We start from the raw sequence: 18,771 nt of genomic DNA on the forward strand, positions 1-18,771 counted from the left end.
ATTTTTTTTTTCTATTTTTCAAAGTGAGGTTTCTCTCTAACTCAGGCTGACCTGGAAGCCCCTCAGGGTGGCCTCCAACTCACAGTGATCCTCCTACCTCTCCCTCCCAAGTGCTGGGATCAAAGGCATGCAACACCATACTTGGCTCAAAAGTAAATACATTTTTGAAAAGTAAAAAAGATTGTCAAAAGAGGTTTACTGTGGACTATGGTTTGAATGTGTTCCCCAACCGTCTTCAAGTTGGTATGTTGATGGTTTTTGAAGGTGGCGTTAGTAAGACTCGATGAGGTCATTAGGATGAAGCTCCCATGACTGAACGGGTGGCTTTAAAAGAAGCACGGGGTGTGGTTGTGTAGGTAGGACACTGAGGCAAGAAGGCCCGAGTTTGAGGCCAGTCTGAGCTGCACAGCATGGTCTTCGTGGGGCGTGCACGCTAGCGGAGCACCTGCCTATGCCGCTGCACAACGCCCTCATCAAAGGTTAGCAGAAGTGGAGACGGCACGCTCTGGGGCTGCCTGGCCGCTAACACCGTGGGCAAAGAAAACCTCTAGTCTTTAGAATTTATCTGTTCCCATGTTCTGTTAAAACAAGAAAATGGATAGGACAGAAAGTTCACAGCTGGAAGTCTTCGTGGCAAAACACTATGCGCTCTTGCCCTTGCTATTCCAGAGATAAGGGGCTTCACGCTCAGCAAAGACTTTCCAGAAAGTTCGGCCAGGCCTCTCTGATAAACACAACTGGGGCGACTGCGCGCCGACGCGTGGCCCTGTCCCCGCACCAGCGGCCGAGCATGGGCGCACGGTATGGGCATGGGCGCGCGCGCCTCGGTCGAGCCCCGAGCCTGGCCAGGCTGCTGCTGCTCGGGCTGCTGGCGCCGGGAGCGCAGGGGGCGCGGGGAGAACGGCGTCCTCGCCACTCAGAAGCGCTTGACCAGGCTGACCGAGAGGTTTGTGCTGCGAGTGGATATGTTGGTGGAGACTCTGTGGAAAGTTTGGATTGACGTCTTGGATGTCCTTGGACTTGATGTTGCCCACTTGCCCCAGTGCTTCAGCCCAGCCTCGGTGTCCCGCAGCCCGGCCCGCGCCCGCCCTGCTCTTGGTGGGAGTTGTCCTTCTGGCCCTACTGGTCTTTGTCCCTGACCTTGGGCTTCACCTTCCGCGTCCTACACCTGGTGTTGGGCCGCTTCTTCTGGCTCGTGCGGGTCATCCTGTTTTCCGTGTCCTGTGTGTACATCCTGCACAGGTATGAGGGGGAGCTGCCACGGCGCCTTGTGGTGGCCGTCTACTGCATGACGGGGCCCGTGGGCGTCTATTGGCGCAGCAGCCTCGGCAGCCCCAGTGTGGAGGAGGAGCTGGAGCACCTGGAGAACCAAGTCAGACTCCTCAGCATGCGTCTCAATAGGGTGCTCGAGAGCCTGGACCACTCCAAGGACAAGTGAAGGTCAGCCGCCCGGCCGGGTCCCCGGGCGACAGCACGTGATCTCAGAAAACAGAAAAGGAACAAGACAGCAGCTCCCCTGAACCCCAAACCATCTTAATAAAGAGCTCTGAGCAGGCACGGCACTTGGTGATGGTCTTTACCACCACATGGCGACCTTAGGACCCTTTGGAGAAGAAGGAAGAGATCACTTTATGTAGAAGTCCATGGAAGTGTTGCTAGTGACAAGAATATTTTTTAAACAAAGGATAGAACCATATTAGCTGTACAGTCAGAGAAATTTATCTGTGCATAGAACATAAAGTTCATGTTTTCAAGCATAAAATACATCGTTTATAAAGTTTTTAAGTAGAGATTGAGTAGAGTTTAACAGGATGTTGAGGGGGACATGCAGAAGTGATCTTTTTTTAGGGTAGTTTAAATGTCAGTGCTATCATAGTGGAACAGCTATCAGTGAGTGAGGTGTGTGTGTGTGTGATCTTCCTATTCCAAATCTTAGTTTTGTTATTTCGGGTTGATGTTGGCTTTGCTAATGAGTGTTGTCACTTCTTGCACACAGTTGGGCTTCAGTATGGAACTCATGCCTTGGATCCTGGGGACTCATAAACCCTTACACCCCATCAAAAAAAAAAAAAAAAAAAACTGTCTCGGGAACGTCTAAAGGAAACTACAGGAAAAAATAGCAGGATTGTGCTGGTGATATGGGGAGACTTCATCCCAAGGATGTGCTCAAGACACACTGTGGTTATCTGCAGCTACCAGAAACTTCCTGCTTCAAAGCTCCACGATAAACACACACGACCAGAGCTTTCCAGTGACAGCTCCTTGGCCCACTAAGCATTCCCCTTGCACAACTGACATTGAAGTGTGTTGGAGTTCTTGCTTATCCTCACGTGTCCCCCATGTGACCATTAAAGGCTTTAGGTCAGCGGGGACACTGGCTTCCGATGAAGCAACTCTCTTTACATCACCAGTAGTCAACAGAGGGCACGGGAGGGCACGCGAGGGAGCAGGCTGCAGGGCAACTGGGTCTGGCTGCACCGGGGCCTCGCGTGGGTGGGTTTGCGTGTGGTGCCAAATCTATTACCTTTGTGAATGGAGAAATGAAACTAGTAATGCAGACCAGACCGGCATCGGCAAAGAGCTTCGCCACCTCAGCAATCCGACGGATATTTTCTTCTCGATCACCGGGAGAGAAGCCAAGGTTTTTGTTAAGGCCATGGCGCACGTTGTCCCCATCCAGGGAGTAACAAGGGATGGCGTGGGAGACGAGGTATTCTTCCAGAGCAAAACTGATCGTCGTTTTCCCAGCACCAGAGAGACCTGTACAGAACAGGCAAAACACACTGTCATTGGCCCAGGTGGTTTAAGATGGAAAAAAAAAAAAAGAGTTTGAGCTGGGGGCTACGAGGATGGCTCAGCGGTTAAGGTGCTTGTCTGCAAAGCTGAAGGGCTGGCGTTTGATTCCCCAGTACCCACATAGTACCACATATACAAGGTGGTGCGTGCTTCTGGACATCCTTTGCAGTGCCTGAGGTCTTGGCACACCCATTCTCTTTCTTTCTTTCTACCTTTCTCTCTCAAATTAATAAATGCATCAAATATTTCAAAAAAAATGTTTGAGCTGGGCATCGTGCTGCAAAACTGTAATCCAACAATTTGGGAGGCTACATGGTGAGTTCAAGGCCAGCCTGGGCTACCCCATCTCAAAAAAAAATAAGCCATCCCCTCCAAAACAGATGAAAATTTGTGCAGTAATCCGACACTTTTAGATGTAACTTAACACTGGTGACAACCCTCTCATCTTAAATGAAAACCATTGAAATCTAGGAAAAGGTATAGTTTATTATATACCATGACTTGTGGTTATTTTAACTTTTGGAATAGCTGTTGACAAAAACAATTTCTGGGAAAGGAAGAACACACAGAGCATGGGGAAGACACACATGCTGACAAAATCACTCAAGTGGTCAAATTCTGACTGGCACGCAGAAAGCTAGCACCCCCAAAATCCACTTTTCCTTTGAACCTGAAGGATATTCCATGGTGTCAAGCCACTACCATACCATACCTAGCACAGAATCAGGCAAATAGGGAAGGAAGAAAAAGAAGGCAAGAGATCCTAACATAGAGAAGACAGCAGGAGAGGAGAAAGGTAGAAAAAGGAATAGAAAGGCAGGGGCTGCAGAGATGGCTTAACAGTTAAGGTGTTTGCTTACAAAGCCAAAGGACCCAGGTTCAATTCCCCAAGACCCATGTAAACCAGAAGCACAAGGGGCACATGTGTCTGGAGTTCATTTGCAATGGCTGGAGGCCCTGGCATGCTCATTCTCTCTCTATCTGTTTCTTTCTCTGCTTGCAAATAAATAAATAAAAATTATATATATAAAAGAGAGGCAGAGACAAAGTTCAGAGGAATGAAAATTTGAGGTAGGAGGAGGTATTCTATAAAAAGGAAATAAATAGTTTCTACACTTTTATTGTTGCTGTTTGTTTTTTCAAGGTAGGGCCTTGAATTTATAGCAATCCTCCTACCTCTGCTTCCTGAGTGCTGGGATTAAAGGTGTGTGCCACTACAACCAGTTTTTTTTTCCCCCTTGACCCCCACATTTTAAATTCTATTTATATTTATTTATTTGAGAGAGAGAGAAAAAAAAGATACAGAAATAGGCAGGTAGAGAGAGAGAGGAAGGCGGGGTGGGGAGAGAGAGAATGGGTATACCAGGGCCTCTAGTCACTGCAAACAAACTTCAGATGCATGCATCCCCTTGTGCATCTGGCATATGTGTGTCCTGGGGAATCGAACCTGGGTCCTTTTGCTTTGCAGGCAAGCACCTTAACTGCTAAGCCATCTCTCCATCCCTTTAATTGTATTTTAAACTCACAACCTTGGCCTTGACAGAGGAACATTAGAAGAATGTTTTGAGACTCAGCTACATCATTGTTGGTATTGTCTAGGTTATCCAGTTTCTTTTTTTTTAAAAATTTATCTATTTATTTGAGACAGACAGAGAGAGCGGTGGGGGGGGGGGGAGGGAGGGAGAGAGAGAGAGAGAAAGAATGGGTACTCCAGTGTCTCCAGCCATGGCAATTGAACTCCAGAGTCATATACCACCTTGTGCAACTGACTTTACATGGGTACTGGGGAATCAAACCTGGGACCTTTGGCTTTGCTGGCAAGCACCTTAACTGCTAAGCCATCTCTCCAGCCCATCCAGTTTCTTTTCAAAAAAAGACAAGTGATAAATTCCTCTTAGAATTATGTCAGATCATAGGGTATGGAAAATGGGACTCTTTTTTTAAAAAAAAATTTTATTAGCATTTTCCATGATTATAAAAAAATATCCCATGGAAATTCCCCCCCCACACACTTTCCCCTTTGAAATTCCATTCTCCAAAAATGGGACTCTTGAATCTCTGGTATGTTCTTTGGTATCAGAATACTAAGAAATGTAATCACAATTCCCTTCCATTTTGCTTTATCTGTTGGGTACAAAGATCAAACTGTAGTAACTGTTTAACTAAATTGTTGGCGTATAAATTATAATCCATTGTGGTAACACTAACTAAATTTGTTATAAATTTGCCATGGCCAGGTACATGCCTTTATGCTTTATAATGTGCTACCTGCATTTATGCTTCATTTCATTTAGTTCTGGCTACATATTCATGAGACAAGTACTAATCTGCATTTTCACTCTACAATAAGGACATATAGGCCTAAAGAAGCTGAGTGGTTTGTTCAAAGTCACCCACTTAGGTGAAGTCAGGGCTTAAATCTGAGTCTCTGAGGTATTTGGTTTCCTTTGGTTTGCATGGTCAATATTCTACCTTGGAAACATAAGAATAAAGAATAAAGTAGGGAAAGGTGATTTTTTTTTTTTTAATGTGAGAGAGGAAAGGAGGGGGAGAATTGGTACACCAGGACCTCCAGCCATTGAACTCCAGATGCGTGTGCCCACTTGGTGTGCATGGGCAACCTTGTGTGCTTATGTCACCTTGTGTATATGGCTTATGTGGGACCTGAAGAGTCAAATATGAGTCCTTAGGCTTTGCAGGCAAGTGCCTTAACTGCTAGGCTGTCTGTCCAGTCCAAAAAGGTAATTTTTTTAAAAGAAAAATATTTTTATTTTATTTATTTACTTGAGAGAGAAAGAGAGAGAGAGAGAGAGAGAATGAGAATGGGCACACCAGGGCCTCAAGCCACTGCAAACAAATTCCAGATGCATGCGCCACCCTGTGCATCTGGTTTACATGGGTCTTGGGGAATCAAACTGAGGTCCTTTGGCTTTGCAGGCAGGTGTCTTATCCACCAAGCCATCTCTCCAGCCCCCAAAAGGTAATTTTTGAAGAGTAGAAAAGACAGAGGAAATATATGCTTTATATTTTCCCTTTTCCTACTGGTTCTTTCTTTCTTTCTTTCTTTCTTTTTCAAAGAAGTGCCACATTCGAGAAAATGGATTTCCTGTGCCTGTCCTAACATAAATGAGGTCTTCACTCATACATATCCCATAAAGGCAAACATATAAAGAGAGGGAAAACTTTGGGAAGACAGCTGCACCTACTGCTCCTAACTATGCCTCTTGGATGGAGTAATGACTTGGGAATAATGTTGGAAACTGAGGCCTCATGCAGTGCTCACCTGCCTTTGCACTAGAGGAAGAGGATGGAGAAAGTTGTTTGGATGCAAATGCTGGCTGTGAAACCACAGGCATGAGGAAATAACTCACAGAAGACAGAATAAAGCTAGATTAGACCGGAGCAGGAAAAGACTCCAAAGAGCAAGAAGAAAAATGCCAGGGCTGAAGAGATGGCTCAGCAGTTAAGGCACTTGCCTGCAAAGCCTAAGGACCCAGGTTTGATTCCTCAGTGCCCACGTAGAGCCAGATGCATGAAGTGGCATATGCCTCTGAAGTTCATTTGCAGCAGCAGGAAGCCCTGGGCACCCATTCTCTCTATCTGTCTCTTTCTGCTTGCAAATAAATAATAAAAATGAAAATATTTAAAGAAGAAAAATGAGGATCATGAGTTCTAGCTCAGCCTGGACTTCATAGTGAGACTCTGTCTCAGAAAACCAAAAACAGGGTGCTGGACAGATGGATTCGCAGTAAAATTGCTTGCCTGCGAAGCCTAAGAATTCATGTTCAAATCTCCAGGTCCCACATAGCCAAACACACAGTGACACAAGCAGGCAATGGCATACCCATTCTCATTCTCTCTCAAAATAAATAATGATTAAAAAAAAAAAGGAAATCCCAAAACAGAACAAACAAGCAACAAATAACCAAGAAGTGTCAAGTTATCAATATCAAAATGTCAAGAAAGGCAGCCCTTCCCTGCTATGTTCTGTAGTTATCCTTGGGTTTAAAAGCATCTGCCTTGGTGAGCAGAGGGTAGAACATATGCTGATGTCATCGTCTGAGTAGACATTTTACTGCATCTGTGAACTTGACTTTTCCTTTGGAGTCCAGACTGTATTAGACTCAGTCCCAGAAACAGTTTTCTGCTCTTGCTCAGAATATAAGGACTGGGGTGTTGGGGATCTTAGGGCCCAATTCCATTTCTGTCATAACTCTGAGCTTCAGTGTCTGCAGCTAGAAAAGGACAAGAAAGGGAAGCTCACTGGGTCATCTCAGGGCGAGTTAGTTGTTTCTGAAGGCAAAGGAGCAATCGTTGGCTAAAAACAGTGGCTAGTTTTCCTCCTCCCAGATTCTTTTTTTTTTTAATTTAAAAATTTTTATTAACATTTTTCCTCCCAGATTCTTATGCTGGTTTGTTTAGAGTAAGTACACAAGTGCTCTAGAACATCAAAACATTAGAAAAAGAGTATTTCTAAACATCTAAAATGTAATAGGCTGCAAAATTCTCTGTCAGATTAAGAAAGGCCCATTCATCATACCAGGAAATGCGTTTAAGGACAAACATGAGAATTGTTAAGTTCCTAGACTGAAAGAGGGTGTCATACACTCCTGTCCCATCTTGTCCTGCCCAAGACGAGATAGGTACCTGATAATTAGAGATTTCCCATGATGTATCAGACTCTATTTCTTTATTATTATTATTATTATTATTATTATTATTATTATTTAATTTTTTAACATAGGCTGTCATATGTCCCCTTCCCCCACCCCCCATTCCTGGGGGCCTTTCCAATAGGGTTATTGGTGTTCACTGTGGGGTCATTTGGGTCTCTGTCAGACTCCATTTCTTATAGACAGAAGAATTAGAACTGACATCCAAGCTTCTACTATAATTCTCAGCCTCCTTCAAAGTCAAAATGATAATGCACATGGTATAATGTTATACTCATCTCCTTAAAATTGTCAAACATGTTCATTTTAAAATTAAAGATATGCTGAAAAATATGTGTACATGCACATGCATATGTTTATATATGTAAGTGTATTTTGATACCTGTTAGCCACACGGTACATCCTCGGAATCCGCCCCTGGTTCCAACCACCTGTCCTCTCTTATTCCTGCTCACATGGTGGGCTTGATAGACTACATTTGTGGATTTTTGCTGATTATCCTACAAAACAAGATCAAGCATAATATTTGATTGATAAAATACGTATTCTTCACATGAAATAATGCATATCCATTTAAGCTTTTTATTTCTTTCCTCCTCCTTCTTTTTTTTTTTTTTTTTTTTTTTGAGACAGAGTTTTGCTGTAGCCCAAGCTTAGCTAGAATTCACTATGTAGTCTTAGACTGGCCTCAAACTCACAGCAGTCCTTCTACCTCTGCCACTTAAGTGCTGGGATTAAAGGCATGCACCACCATGTGTTTGATTGCAAAACTAACACATTTAACTTCTATGAAACATATTTGAAAAAGATTCACCTAATATTCATCCTAATATAATTTTTTTTTCATTTCTACAGAAAGTATATAAACCTTCTTTCTCCATTTCACTCATTTTTCTTAATATGATTCATAGAAGTTTTATGGGGCTGGAGAGATGGCTCAACAGTTAAGGTGCTTGCCTGCAAAGCCTAAGGACCCAGGTTCCATTCCCCAGTGTCCACGTAAAGCCAGATGCACAAGGTGGTGCATGCGTCTGGAGTTCATTTGCAGTGATTGGAGGCCCTGGTGCTCCCATTCTCTCTATCTGCCACCCCCTCTCTCAAATAAATAAATAAATAAATAACATACTTAGAAAAAATTATCTCCACAAAATAATGATTTTTAAATTATTATGAAAAGACTAGAGAGATGGCTTAGTTGGCAAAGCACTTGCCATATAAGCATGAGGACCCAAGTTTGGACCCTCAGCACCCACATAAATAGCCAGGTGTGTTGGCACACACCTATAGCCACAAGACTTGTAGGATGGAGACAAGAGAACGCCTAGAGCTTGCTGCACTGGTGAGCTTTCGGTTCAGTGAGAAACCTACCCCCAGAAACTAAGGGAAGAGGAGCTGGAGAGATGGATTAGTGGTTAAAGGTGCTTGCTTGTTTGGCAGCCCAGGTTCAGTTATCCAGTACCGACATAAAGCCAGATGCACAAAGTGGCATGTGCATCTGGAATTTGTTTGCAGGGGCAAGAAGCCCTGGTGTACCCATTTTCTCTTCCTCCCTCCCTCCCTTTCTCCTTCCTTCCCTTTCCCTCTCTCCAAATAAAAAATCTAGCTACAAGCTGGGCATGGTTGGTGGTGCACACCTTTAATCCCAGCATTTAGAAGGTAGAGGTAGGAGGATTGCCATGAGCTCAAAACCACTCTGGGACTATATAGTGAATTCCAGGTCAGCCTGGGCTAGAATGAGACCCTACATTGAAAAAACGAAAAAATGTCTATCTAGAGAGTAACAGAAGAAGACATCAGACATTGACCTCTAACCTCCACTTGCACACATGTCTATGTGCACACCCAAACACACATATGTATTTACACATGAACACATACACTATATACCGCACATATCCCAACAAAAATTATTGTATGTCACTAGGCATGGTGGCGCATGCCTTTAATCCCAGCACTTGGGAGGCAGAGATAGGAGGATTGCCATGAGTTTGAGACTACCCTGAGACTCCATAGTTAATTCCAGGTCAGCCTGGGCTAGAGTGAGATCCCACTTCAACCCAAACAACAACAACAACAAATTATTGTATGCCATTGCTGGCAAACTATTAGTTCTTACAATTTCAAAACAAACACTGGGCTGGGGAGATGGCTCAGTGGATAAAGGTACTTGCTTGCAAAGCCTGCTGACTTACGTTTGATTCCCCAGTGCCTATGTAAAGCCCAATACACAAAGTGGAGTATGTGCCTGGAGTTTGTTTGCAGTGGCACTATGCCCTGATGCATCCCTCATTCTCTCTCTTTCTCTTTCTCTCCTTGCAAATAAATAAAGAAATATTTCATAAAATTAAAAACAAATACTGCCTTTAGAGTAACTACCATCATCCTTTGAGACTATCATTCAAATTAGACTATTTTGATGCTATGTCACAGTTCTGATTCCATGAAAATTTTATTTTATTTATTTTTGGGGGCATAGAGGGGGTTCTGAGGTAGGATCTTGCTCTATCCCAGGGTGACTGACCTGGAATTCACTATACAGTCTCAGACAGGCCTTGAACTCACAGTGATCCTCCTACCTCAGCCTCCTGAATGCTGGGATTAGAAGCGTGTGCCATCACACCCAGGTTCTATGACATTTTTAACTTGTCTACCTTAGGTAGTGGCCATAAGGGAATGCTTTTGCTCCTACAAATGCATGTTCTCCCATATCCTGTTGGCTTGAACATAGAACAAACTACTCCAAAAACAGAGGACATACTAGGGTGGCTGGTTGACCAGTCTCTGTGGAGCCAGATAAGAGAGCCTAGGGACAGTGTAAGGGTTAAAATTAGCTCACACCTGCACTTCTAGAACTTGGGAGGCAGAGGTAAGAGAACTGCCTGGAATCTGAGACCTGCTTGCACTACATAGTGACTTCCAGGGCAGTCTGGCCTATTGTGTGAGACCTTGTCTCAAAATGCACCAACCAACCAACCAACCAAGTAACCAGTCAATGAAGGGATTCCCCTTGCCCACACAGCAGAGACCAGGTAAGAGTAAAGTCTGAGTACACAGGGCTATTTCCTCACAAGAACTACAGTTTTGCTTCCACTTCCCCAAGTCAATGTACGAACTCCTTAAACCTTTCAAACACCCTGGCAGAAATGAACATGTACCAGCTATGAGGCATGGAGTTTAATTTCAATATCAAATGTCTGTATTTGTTGTACTAACATCAGCCTAGTGAGGTAAGAGACTATCTATCTGATTCTGACTCTAACCTGACTGGAAGGTGAATGTTTGGTGACTTTTTTTTTTTTTTTAACCAGGTAGGGTCTCACTCTAGCCCAAGCTGACCTAGAATTCACTATGTAGTCTCAGGACAGCCTTGAACTCATGATGGTGGTCCTCCTACCTCTGCCTTCCAAGTCCTAGGATTAAAGGCACGCACTACCATGTCTAGCTGATGAATTTTTAAAAAGGCAGGAGCTAGAGAGAAGGCTCAGTGAATAAAGCACTTGCTGTGCACGTGTGAATCCTTGAGAATGAATCCCCCAAATCCATGACTTTTTAAAACAAACAAACAAACAAACAAACAAAAGAGCAGATGCTGTGGTGGGCACTGTAATCCTAGCATGCCTATGACAAGAACGAAGGTAACGACAGGAGAGTCTTCCTGGAGCCTGTGGGCCAGCCAGTCCCTTGAACATGGTGGTGAACAAGACGCACTGCCTCAAACAAGGTGGAAGGCGAGGACTGAGCCCTGAAGTTTCCCTATGTGCACTGTGGCATGTGAGAGCCTGACCCCCCATGTGAACACACGCAAACATATACTCACAGCATACACACACACAGAAAGGTAAAAATGGTCCAATAAATACAGTTTGGGGTAGACTTCTAGAAAATAAAATCTGTAATACAAGGAAGGAAGAAGTTATGCTGACAGCTGCGGGTGGTGGCACAGGTATTTAATCCCAGCACTGGGCGGGCAAAGCTGGGAAGATGGCTGTGAGTTTGAGGCCAGCCTGGGACTACAGAGTGAGTTCCAGGTCAGCCTGGGCTACAGTGAGACCCTGCCTCAAAAAAAAACAATCAACCCCCCCAAAAAAAATCAAAGAAGAAGGAGAAGAAGAAGGATGAGGAGGAGGAGAAGAAGAAATCATGACAGGTAAATCAACAGGTATAGAATTGCCCATATGTCTGACACAGGGTAAACAGAACTTCAGAATTGTAAAAATCTATGAGCCTCTTAACATATGTGTATACCCAGAAGAGCCAAGAAAGCACCAATATATTTTGAATAAGACCTGGAGGAGACTAGACAACTGTTCGTTCTCTCAGTAAATGCTATGTTCCACAACAATCCTAGGCACTGGGAATATAGTCCTAAGGGCACAGAGTCCCTGACATCATTTTGGACAGAAAGATTAGAAGATGAAGTAGCTGGGCCCACTCCCTGGAAATATCTATATGTATATATACATTTGTACATTGATATGTGTGTGATTGACATGCGTATTCTATACAAAGGTGTATAAAGAAAATCTGCAACTCGATGACAATCCATTTTTCCTTTCTGTGTATATATATGTTTGTGTAGTGGGCACGCATTTATGTGTATTCGTGTGTGTGTGTGGGGGTGCCCGTGTGTATAGATGCACGTGTGGACACGTGCATGTGCATGTGGAAGCCAGGTGTTGATGTTGGGTGTGTTCCTTAGTTGCTCTTAACCTTATTATCTGAGGCATGCCTCTCATTAAACCCACAGCTCACTGATTTGGCTGTCTAGCAAGCCTCAAGAACCCATCTATCTTTGGTCTCCCCAGTGCTGGGATTACAGGTTTGCACCACCACGCCCAGCCTTTTACAAAGGTCTGAACAATCACTTCACAGAAAAAGATAGACACTTACCTAGTAGAGTGCCACAAAGTACTCAAAGTCAGCAAGAAAACGGAGGCAAAATGAGATGTCACTGATTTCCTCTAGCAGCAGTGAGAAGGGAGTGGGGTTTTCGGGGACATACGACCCAGAAACAAGAGCAGGTTCTTGCAAATTAACATAGATCCCCCAGGGCCAACTATTCAAGAGAAATGCAAACATGTGCCAGCAGAAAGACTTGTGCAAGAATGTCCTTAGAAACTTTATTTGGCTTAAAATTAGAAATGGCAGCTGGGCTCAGGAGATGGCTCAGCAGTTAAAGGCACTTTCTTGCAAATGCTCACAGCCCAAGTTCGATTCCCTCATACCTGCATAAAGCCAGATGCACAAAGTGGTATATGTGTCTGAAGGTCATTTGCCGCAGCAACAGGCCCTAGTGTACTCATTTTTTTTTCTCTCTCTCAAAAACAACAACAGCAACAACAACAACAACAAAGTTCACAGGAAAAAACAATAGCAACAAAATAATTTACACACATGGAAAGGGGTGCACATTCCTATAGTCCCAGCACTCTGGAGGCAGAGTGAGTTTAAACCAGCCTGGGACTACAGAGTGAGTTCCAGGTAAACCTGGGCTAGAATGAGACCCTGCCTAACACTACTGAACCCAGGTTGTTAGGCATCGCAGACAAGCACCTTCACTGCTGAGCTCTCTCTCCAGCCCTAATACTCGTATCTTAACCAGCAAGTTTTATTAACAAAAAATTTTACATGGTGTACTTTTCACCAGTCTCCTCTGTCATGCTTCTAATTATGTCAGAATCACCTTGATCAATGATAGTCAGAGTGCACGCTCTGTCGTATTTACCGCATGCTGTACCCAGTTCAATATTATTGCCACTGTAGTGATGGCGACTAGTTTTGGCCAATGCAGCATAGTATTCTGGGTTTGTAATACAAACTTTCTTCACCCTGGCAAAGTTTAAGCAAACAATATTTTCAGAAAGTCAGGTACTTGGGCTCTTTTGCTTCAGTAAGCTATTTTGCATACCTATTTCAAAATCAACCTTTGCAATGTTTTGCAAAAGGCAAACAAATAGAATGGAAGCAGATGTTTTGAAGAATATTTGAACTGCAAAGGGGTGAGGCAGCCAAAAAGATCTTTTCCTGGTTGAAAGGCTTACATGCCTCTACACAGCACATGGTGTTCTGAGCTTTGGAAAGAAAGCAGCTGTCAGGAAAAAAAAAAAAAGAAAAGAAAAGAAAAGAAAAGAAAAAACAAGAATTCTATCTACATAAAAGAAAACACGTGCTAAGGGAGCAATCGCCTGCCTCACTGCCTCTGCAAGGAACCAGACCTTACTGCTGCCCCCACACTGTCGCTTAGCAGGAAGTGCCCCAGAAACTTTGCAGTTAGGGGCATACTTCTCTGCTACTTCCCAAAGAAAAATCTTGCAAAAATACTTGCTTCTTTTTTTACTTTTATTTTTGAATTTTTTGAGGTAGGGTCTCGCTCTAGCCCAGACTGACCTGGAATTCACTGTCTCAGGCTGACCTCGAACTCACACTGCTTCTCCTATCCCTGCCTCCTGAGTGCTGGGATTAAGGGTGTGTGCCACCACATCTGGCCTCGCTTCTTTGGTTTTATTTGTTTTAAGAGAGAGAGAGAGAGAGAGAGGGGCTGGAGAGATGGATTAGCAGTTAAGCACTTTCCTGTGAAGCCTAAGGACCCTGGTTCGAGGCTCGATTCCCCAGGACCCATGTTAGCCAGATGCACAAGGGGGCACATGCATCTGGAGTTCGTCTGCAGTGGCTGGAAGCCCTGGCGTACCCATTCTCTCTCTCTCTCTCTCTCTCTCTCTGCCTCTTTGTCTGTCACTCTCAAGTAAAGAAATAAAAATAAACCAAAAAAAATTTTAAAAAAGAGAGAGAGAATTGGCATGTCAGGGCCTCAGCCACTAAAATTGACCTCCGGGCTCCTGTACCACCTGGGCATGTATGACCTTGCGCTTGCCTCACCTTTTGTGCACGTGGCTCATGTGGGATCTGGAGGGTCGAATATAGCTCCCTCGGCTTCACAGGCAAGCACCTTAACTGCTAAGCTACATCTCCAGCCCCCTTTTTTTCCATTTTTTCGAGGTAGGGTTTTCCTTTAGCTCAGGCTGACCTGGAATTCACTATATAGTCTCAGGCTGGTCTTGAACCCCCAGTGCTCCTCCCACCTTTGCCTCTTAAGTGCTGGGCTTAAAGTGTGAGCCACCACCCGACTCTAGCCTTGCTTCTTTTAGATTCCTCCAGAAAATCCAAGAACAACAAACATGGATTTTGGAGTCAAGCAAACTTGGATTTGAAGCTGGCTTCACAAGGTAGCACAAGTTACTGGCATCTCTAAACCTCCTCTTCTTTCTCTGGAAGACGAGGATACTCTCCACCCAGGGTTGTTGAAAGGGTTAAATATGGGAATTGTTTACATAACATAGCAAAGAAAATACCAGACACATGGTGAGCTGTTAAATCTAGTCAGCACTGAGATATTTAATCTGCAGAAATGACGGGAGTTTAAGGAGTAAATCATCCGGGATTAGACTGGTTCAGGGATGTGGGTTCTCTCTAGGGTAGGCCTGGGAAGTTGGGTCACATGATCACATCAGACAGTGGATCGGACAGCATTTTTATTTATTTATTATTTATTTATTTTTGAAAGAAAGAAAGAGGCAGATAGAGAGAGAATGACACACCAGGACCTCCAGACACTACAAATGAACTCCAGATGCAGGTGCCACCTTGTGCATCTGGCTTTCATGAGTATTGTGGAATTAAACCTAGGTCCTTAGGCTCCACAGGCAAATGCCTTAACCACTAAGCCACCTCTCTAGTCCTGGAGGGCATCTCATCAGTGATAAGCCTCATACAGTTCTACATGAGATGTGCCTGAGGTGCACCAGTTTGAAGGCTCCTCATTCTACCCAGTTTCCTGCCCTGATTTTTTCTGTCTTAGAGGGACAAACACTGTTACCAGGAGAGGGCAACAAAGTCCTCAGCCCCAGGTCCAATTCATGAGCTGTTTCAGAATCCTAGCCATGTCACACAGCCTGGGGTCGCAGGGTCTCTTTGCTGGATCTCCCACTCCCATGGGCAGCACTGAAAAGGGAGTGTCGGGGCAGCTTCTGAAACTCAGGGTGAGACACCCTGGGACGTGGCAGAGAGCCTCAGCCTTGATTTTATGTGCCTAGGCAGAAAACAACCCAGAGAAAAGATTACAGATAGTTACAGTGGGGTGGGGCGGCCCCTGAGCCAAATCCAAGCCCGGTGAGTCACGGGGAGGATTGCCATGAAAGGGAGGACCGTGGACGAGTGAGGGCTCTGGAAAACACATGTCGGTGTGAGCTTCCTTCCCAGTGCACACGAGATGCTGGTGAGGCACGCACACTATAGCCAATAAACTCGGGCAGGCTTCGCTACAGCAGCCCTCTGCCTTCACCGGCCTCTCTTGGCGGATTAAGCATCCCAATCTTCCCCACGCCCCTGTGGAGTTCCATAATCCATTTCAAGGTTCATTTTCAAGGTAATTGGAGATTATATCCAAAATGAATTATATATATATATATACAAAAATTATCAACAAGCAGGGCTTGGTGACTCATGCCTTTAATCCCAGCACTTAGGAGACTGATAAAAGAGTTCGGCTGTGAGTTCCAGGTCAGCCTGGGTTGTAGAAATACCCTCCCTCAGAAACAAAACAGAAACCAAAAATTGTCAAAAAGGGCTGGACAAATGGCGTAGCAGTTAAGGCACTTTTGCCTGCAAAGCCAAAGGACCCAGGTTCAATTTCCTAGGACCCAAGTAAGCCAGGTGCACAGGGTGGCACATGGGCCTGGAGTTCATTTGCAGTAGCTGGAGACCCTGGTGCACCCATTCTCTCTCTCTCTCTCTCTCTCTATGCCTCTTTCTCTCTTTCTCAAATAAGTAAATAAAAATAAAAAGAGGTTTTTGTTTTTTTTTTTTTAATTGTCAACACATGGATTCCAGTGTGGCAATAAGGCTTCCTGTGTGCTAGGCATGGGTCACACCCCAGAACCCGAAGACAGGTGTTATCCCTCAGGAACATGCTCCCGCTCCATACCCCAGATCTATGAGAAGTCCGTAAGTGACATGCTTCATGCATGGTTACCACCCCAGGCTGCCCGAATCTCTGCAAGCCAGATCTAGTTCTAGTTGGATTTCCTAAGCCATGACTTCCTAGTTGTGAAAAGAGACTAAAAAGATCCCACCAGCCTTCAGTGCCCCAGGTCCCAGCAGCCCTTGCAGCTGCAGTGGATCGCATAGCCTCGATGCTGACCACCCTTTGCCAGCGCTGTCCTCAGGTAACAGCTGAGTGGAGATGCCACTCTTCTGCTCTTGCTGTGCCAGAGTCATTGCACCCTTCCTCGCGGGTAACCTTGCACCCACTGCCAGCACTGTGAAAAGAGTGGAAGACATAACTTCTTCAAGTATGTAGACGCTGGTGTGGAGCAGCAATATGGAAAACCAAGAACAGTGCTTTTTCAGTAACTGGCCCCAGAGGATAAAAGTTCATGAATTAATTGCCTGACAAGAAAATTCAAAATAATTGTTGTAGGGAAGCTCAGCAAACCACAAGAGAACAGATATGGCAAAACCGAGAAAACTACACAAGCAGGCAGGCAATACAGTGGAGGGACTGAAACAACCCAACAGTTCTGGAGTTGAGGGATACAGCAAACGAATGAAAAATGCACCCGAGAGTATCAAGGGTAGGTTTGATCGAGTAGAGGGAGGAATCTTTGAACTTAAAGACAGGCTATTTGGAAATAACCTGTAGAGGAGAAACAGAATGAAAACCATACAGATGGTCTTCAGCAGGGCTAACATTCATTGTTTACATTGAGGGATTAGAGCAGAATAGAAAGAAAGGGGCAAAAAATAAAAAATAAAAACTATATCTGGGAATATGTGTGTATGTATGTATGGGAGGGTAGATGTGAAGGTACAGAGAGGTCAAAGGTCTCCAATCATTTGCAAAAGAACACTGCCAACTTCACAAATCACTGACAGACTATTAAATTTGGCAAGAGAAGGTGTTCACATAGAAGAGAACTCCCAGGAGACTATCATCAGATTTCCCAGCAATTACAGGCTAGCAGAGTATGAAATGATATATTCAAGGTGCTGAAAGAAAATAAGCCTCTAGCCAGAAATACTTTACCCTGTAAAGCTGTCCTCAGAAAGAAGGAGAGACAAACAAGCCAGAGAGTTCATCCTTACCAGACCTGCTTCATAAGTATTTATAAAAGTTCTTCAAGCTGATTTTTAATTAAAAAAAGCCAATTAGTAACAACAAAACCTGAAAATATAAATGTTGTGGTGAAGATGAATAGTCAGAATATTCAAATACTATAGCAGTGATTTGCAAATCATATCTTTAATATGAAGGGAAAAAAATCTAGTGGCAGTATCAGCTTGCTGTAAGCTAAATAATATTAAAAATATAAATTGTGGGGCTGGAGAGATGGCTCAGCTGTTAAAGCGCTTGCCTGAGAAGCCTAAGGACACATGTTCTACTCTCCAGTTTCCATGTTAGCCAGATGCAGAAAAGTGAGGCAAGCATGAGGTCACACATGCCCACTAGGTGGCACAAGCATCTGGAGTTTGATTGCAGTGGCTGAGGTCCTGGTGTGCCAATTCTCTGCCTCTAAAATTTAAATATATATATGTATAATGACCTCAAAACATGAAATATAAGAGGACTAAAAAGATAGAATATTTATGCAATTGAAAAAAATTCTCAACAAAAATAAAGGTTCATTTTTCAGAAAACAATGACTTCAGTTAATATCCTATCAAGCTCTCATAGAAACTCCACTTTTGCATGTCATTTTGTAGGTGTCATGAATTGCAGGCTCGTTTTCCAGAAAGATCAAACTGAGGTACCATGCTACTATGTGACTCTATTTCTAAACATTGCAAACTTCAAAATCTTTTTTTTTTTTTTTTTTTTTTGGTTTTGAGGTAGGGTCTCACTGTAGCCCAGGCTGACCTGCAATCGGCTATGTAGTCTTAGGCTGGCCTTGAGCTCACAGTGATCCGCCTACCTTAGCCTCCTGAGCACTGGGATTAAAGGAGTGTGCCACCACATCAAGCGTAGGCAGAGAGAGAGGGAGAGAGAATAGGTACACCAGGGCCTCTAGCCACTGCAAATGAATTCCAGATACATGTGCTACTTTGTGCATCTGGCTTTATGTGGGTACTGGGAAATCAAACAGGTAGTCAGGCTTTACAGGCAAGCACCTTAACTGCTGAGTCATTTCTCCAGCTTGCCTTCATTTTTTCAGATGGGGTCTTATGTAGCCCAGAATGACCCCAAACCCACTATGTAGCCAAGCATGGCCTTGATCTCCTGACCTTCCTGCTTTCATCTTGGAGCACT

General features: G+C 44.1%; 1 protein-coding gene and 1 pseudogene across 1 annotated transcript in view; one reads left to right on the top strand and one right to left on the bottom strand.

Moving 5' to 3' along the window:
- Positions 1 to 18,771, bottom strand: part of Papss2 (3'-phosphoadenosine 5'-phosphosulfate synthase 2) — a 92,056-nt gene that overhangs the window by 35,161 nt on the left and 38,124 nt on the right. The window contains exons 2-3 of the mRNA XM_004653196.3: positions 7,852 to 7,969; positions 2,525 to 2,760 (exon numbers count right to left, since the gene is read on the bottom strand). Of these exons, the coding sequence (XP_004653253.1) occupies positions 2,525 to 2,760; positions 7,852 to 7,969 (354 nt within the window). The remainder of the gene's footprint in view (positions 1 to 2,524; positions 2,761 to 7,851; positions 7,970 to 18,771) is intronic.
- LOC105943714 lies at positions 810 to 1,555 on the top strand (annotated as a pseudogene).

The sequence above is a fragment of the Jaculus jaculus genome, chromosome 1 (genome assembly GCF_020740685.1).
Source record: "Jaculus jaculus isolate mJacJac1 chromosome 1, mJacJac1.mat.Y.cur, whole genome shotgun sequence".
NCBI classification, from domain to species: domain Eukaryota; kingdom Metazoa; phylum Chordata; class Mammalia; order Rodentia; family Dipodidae; genus Jaculus; species Jaculus jaculus.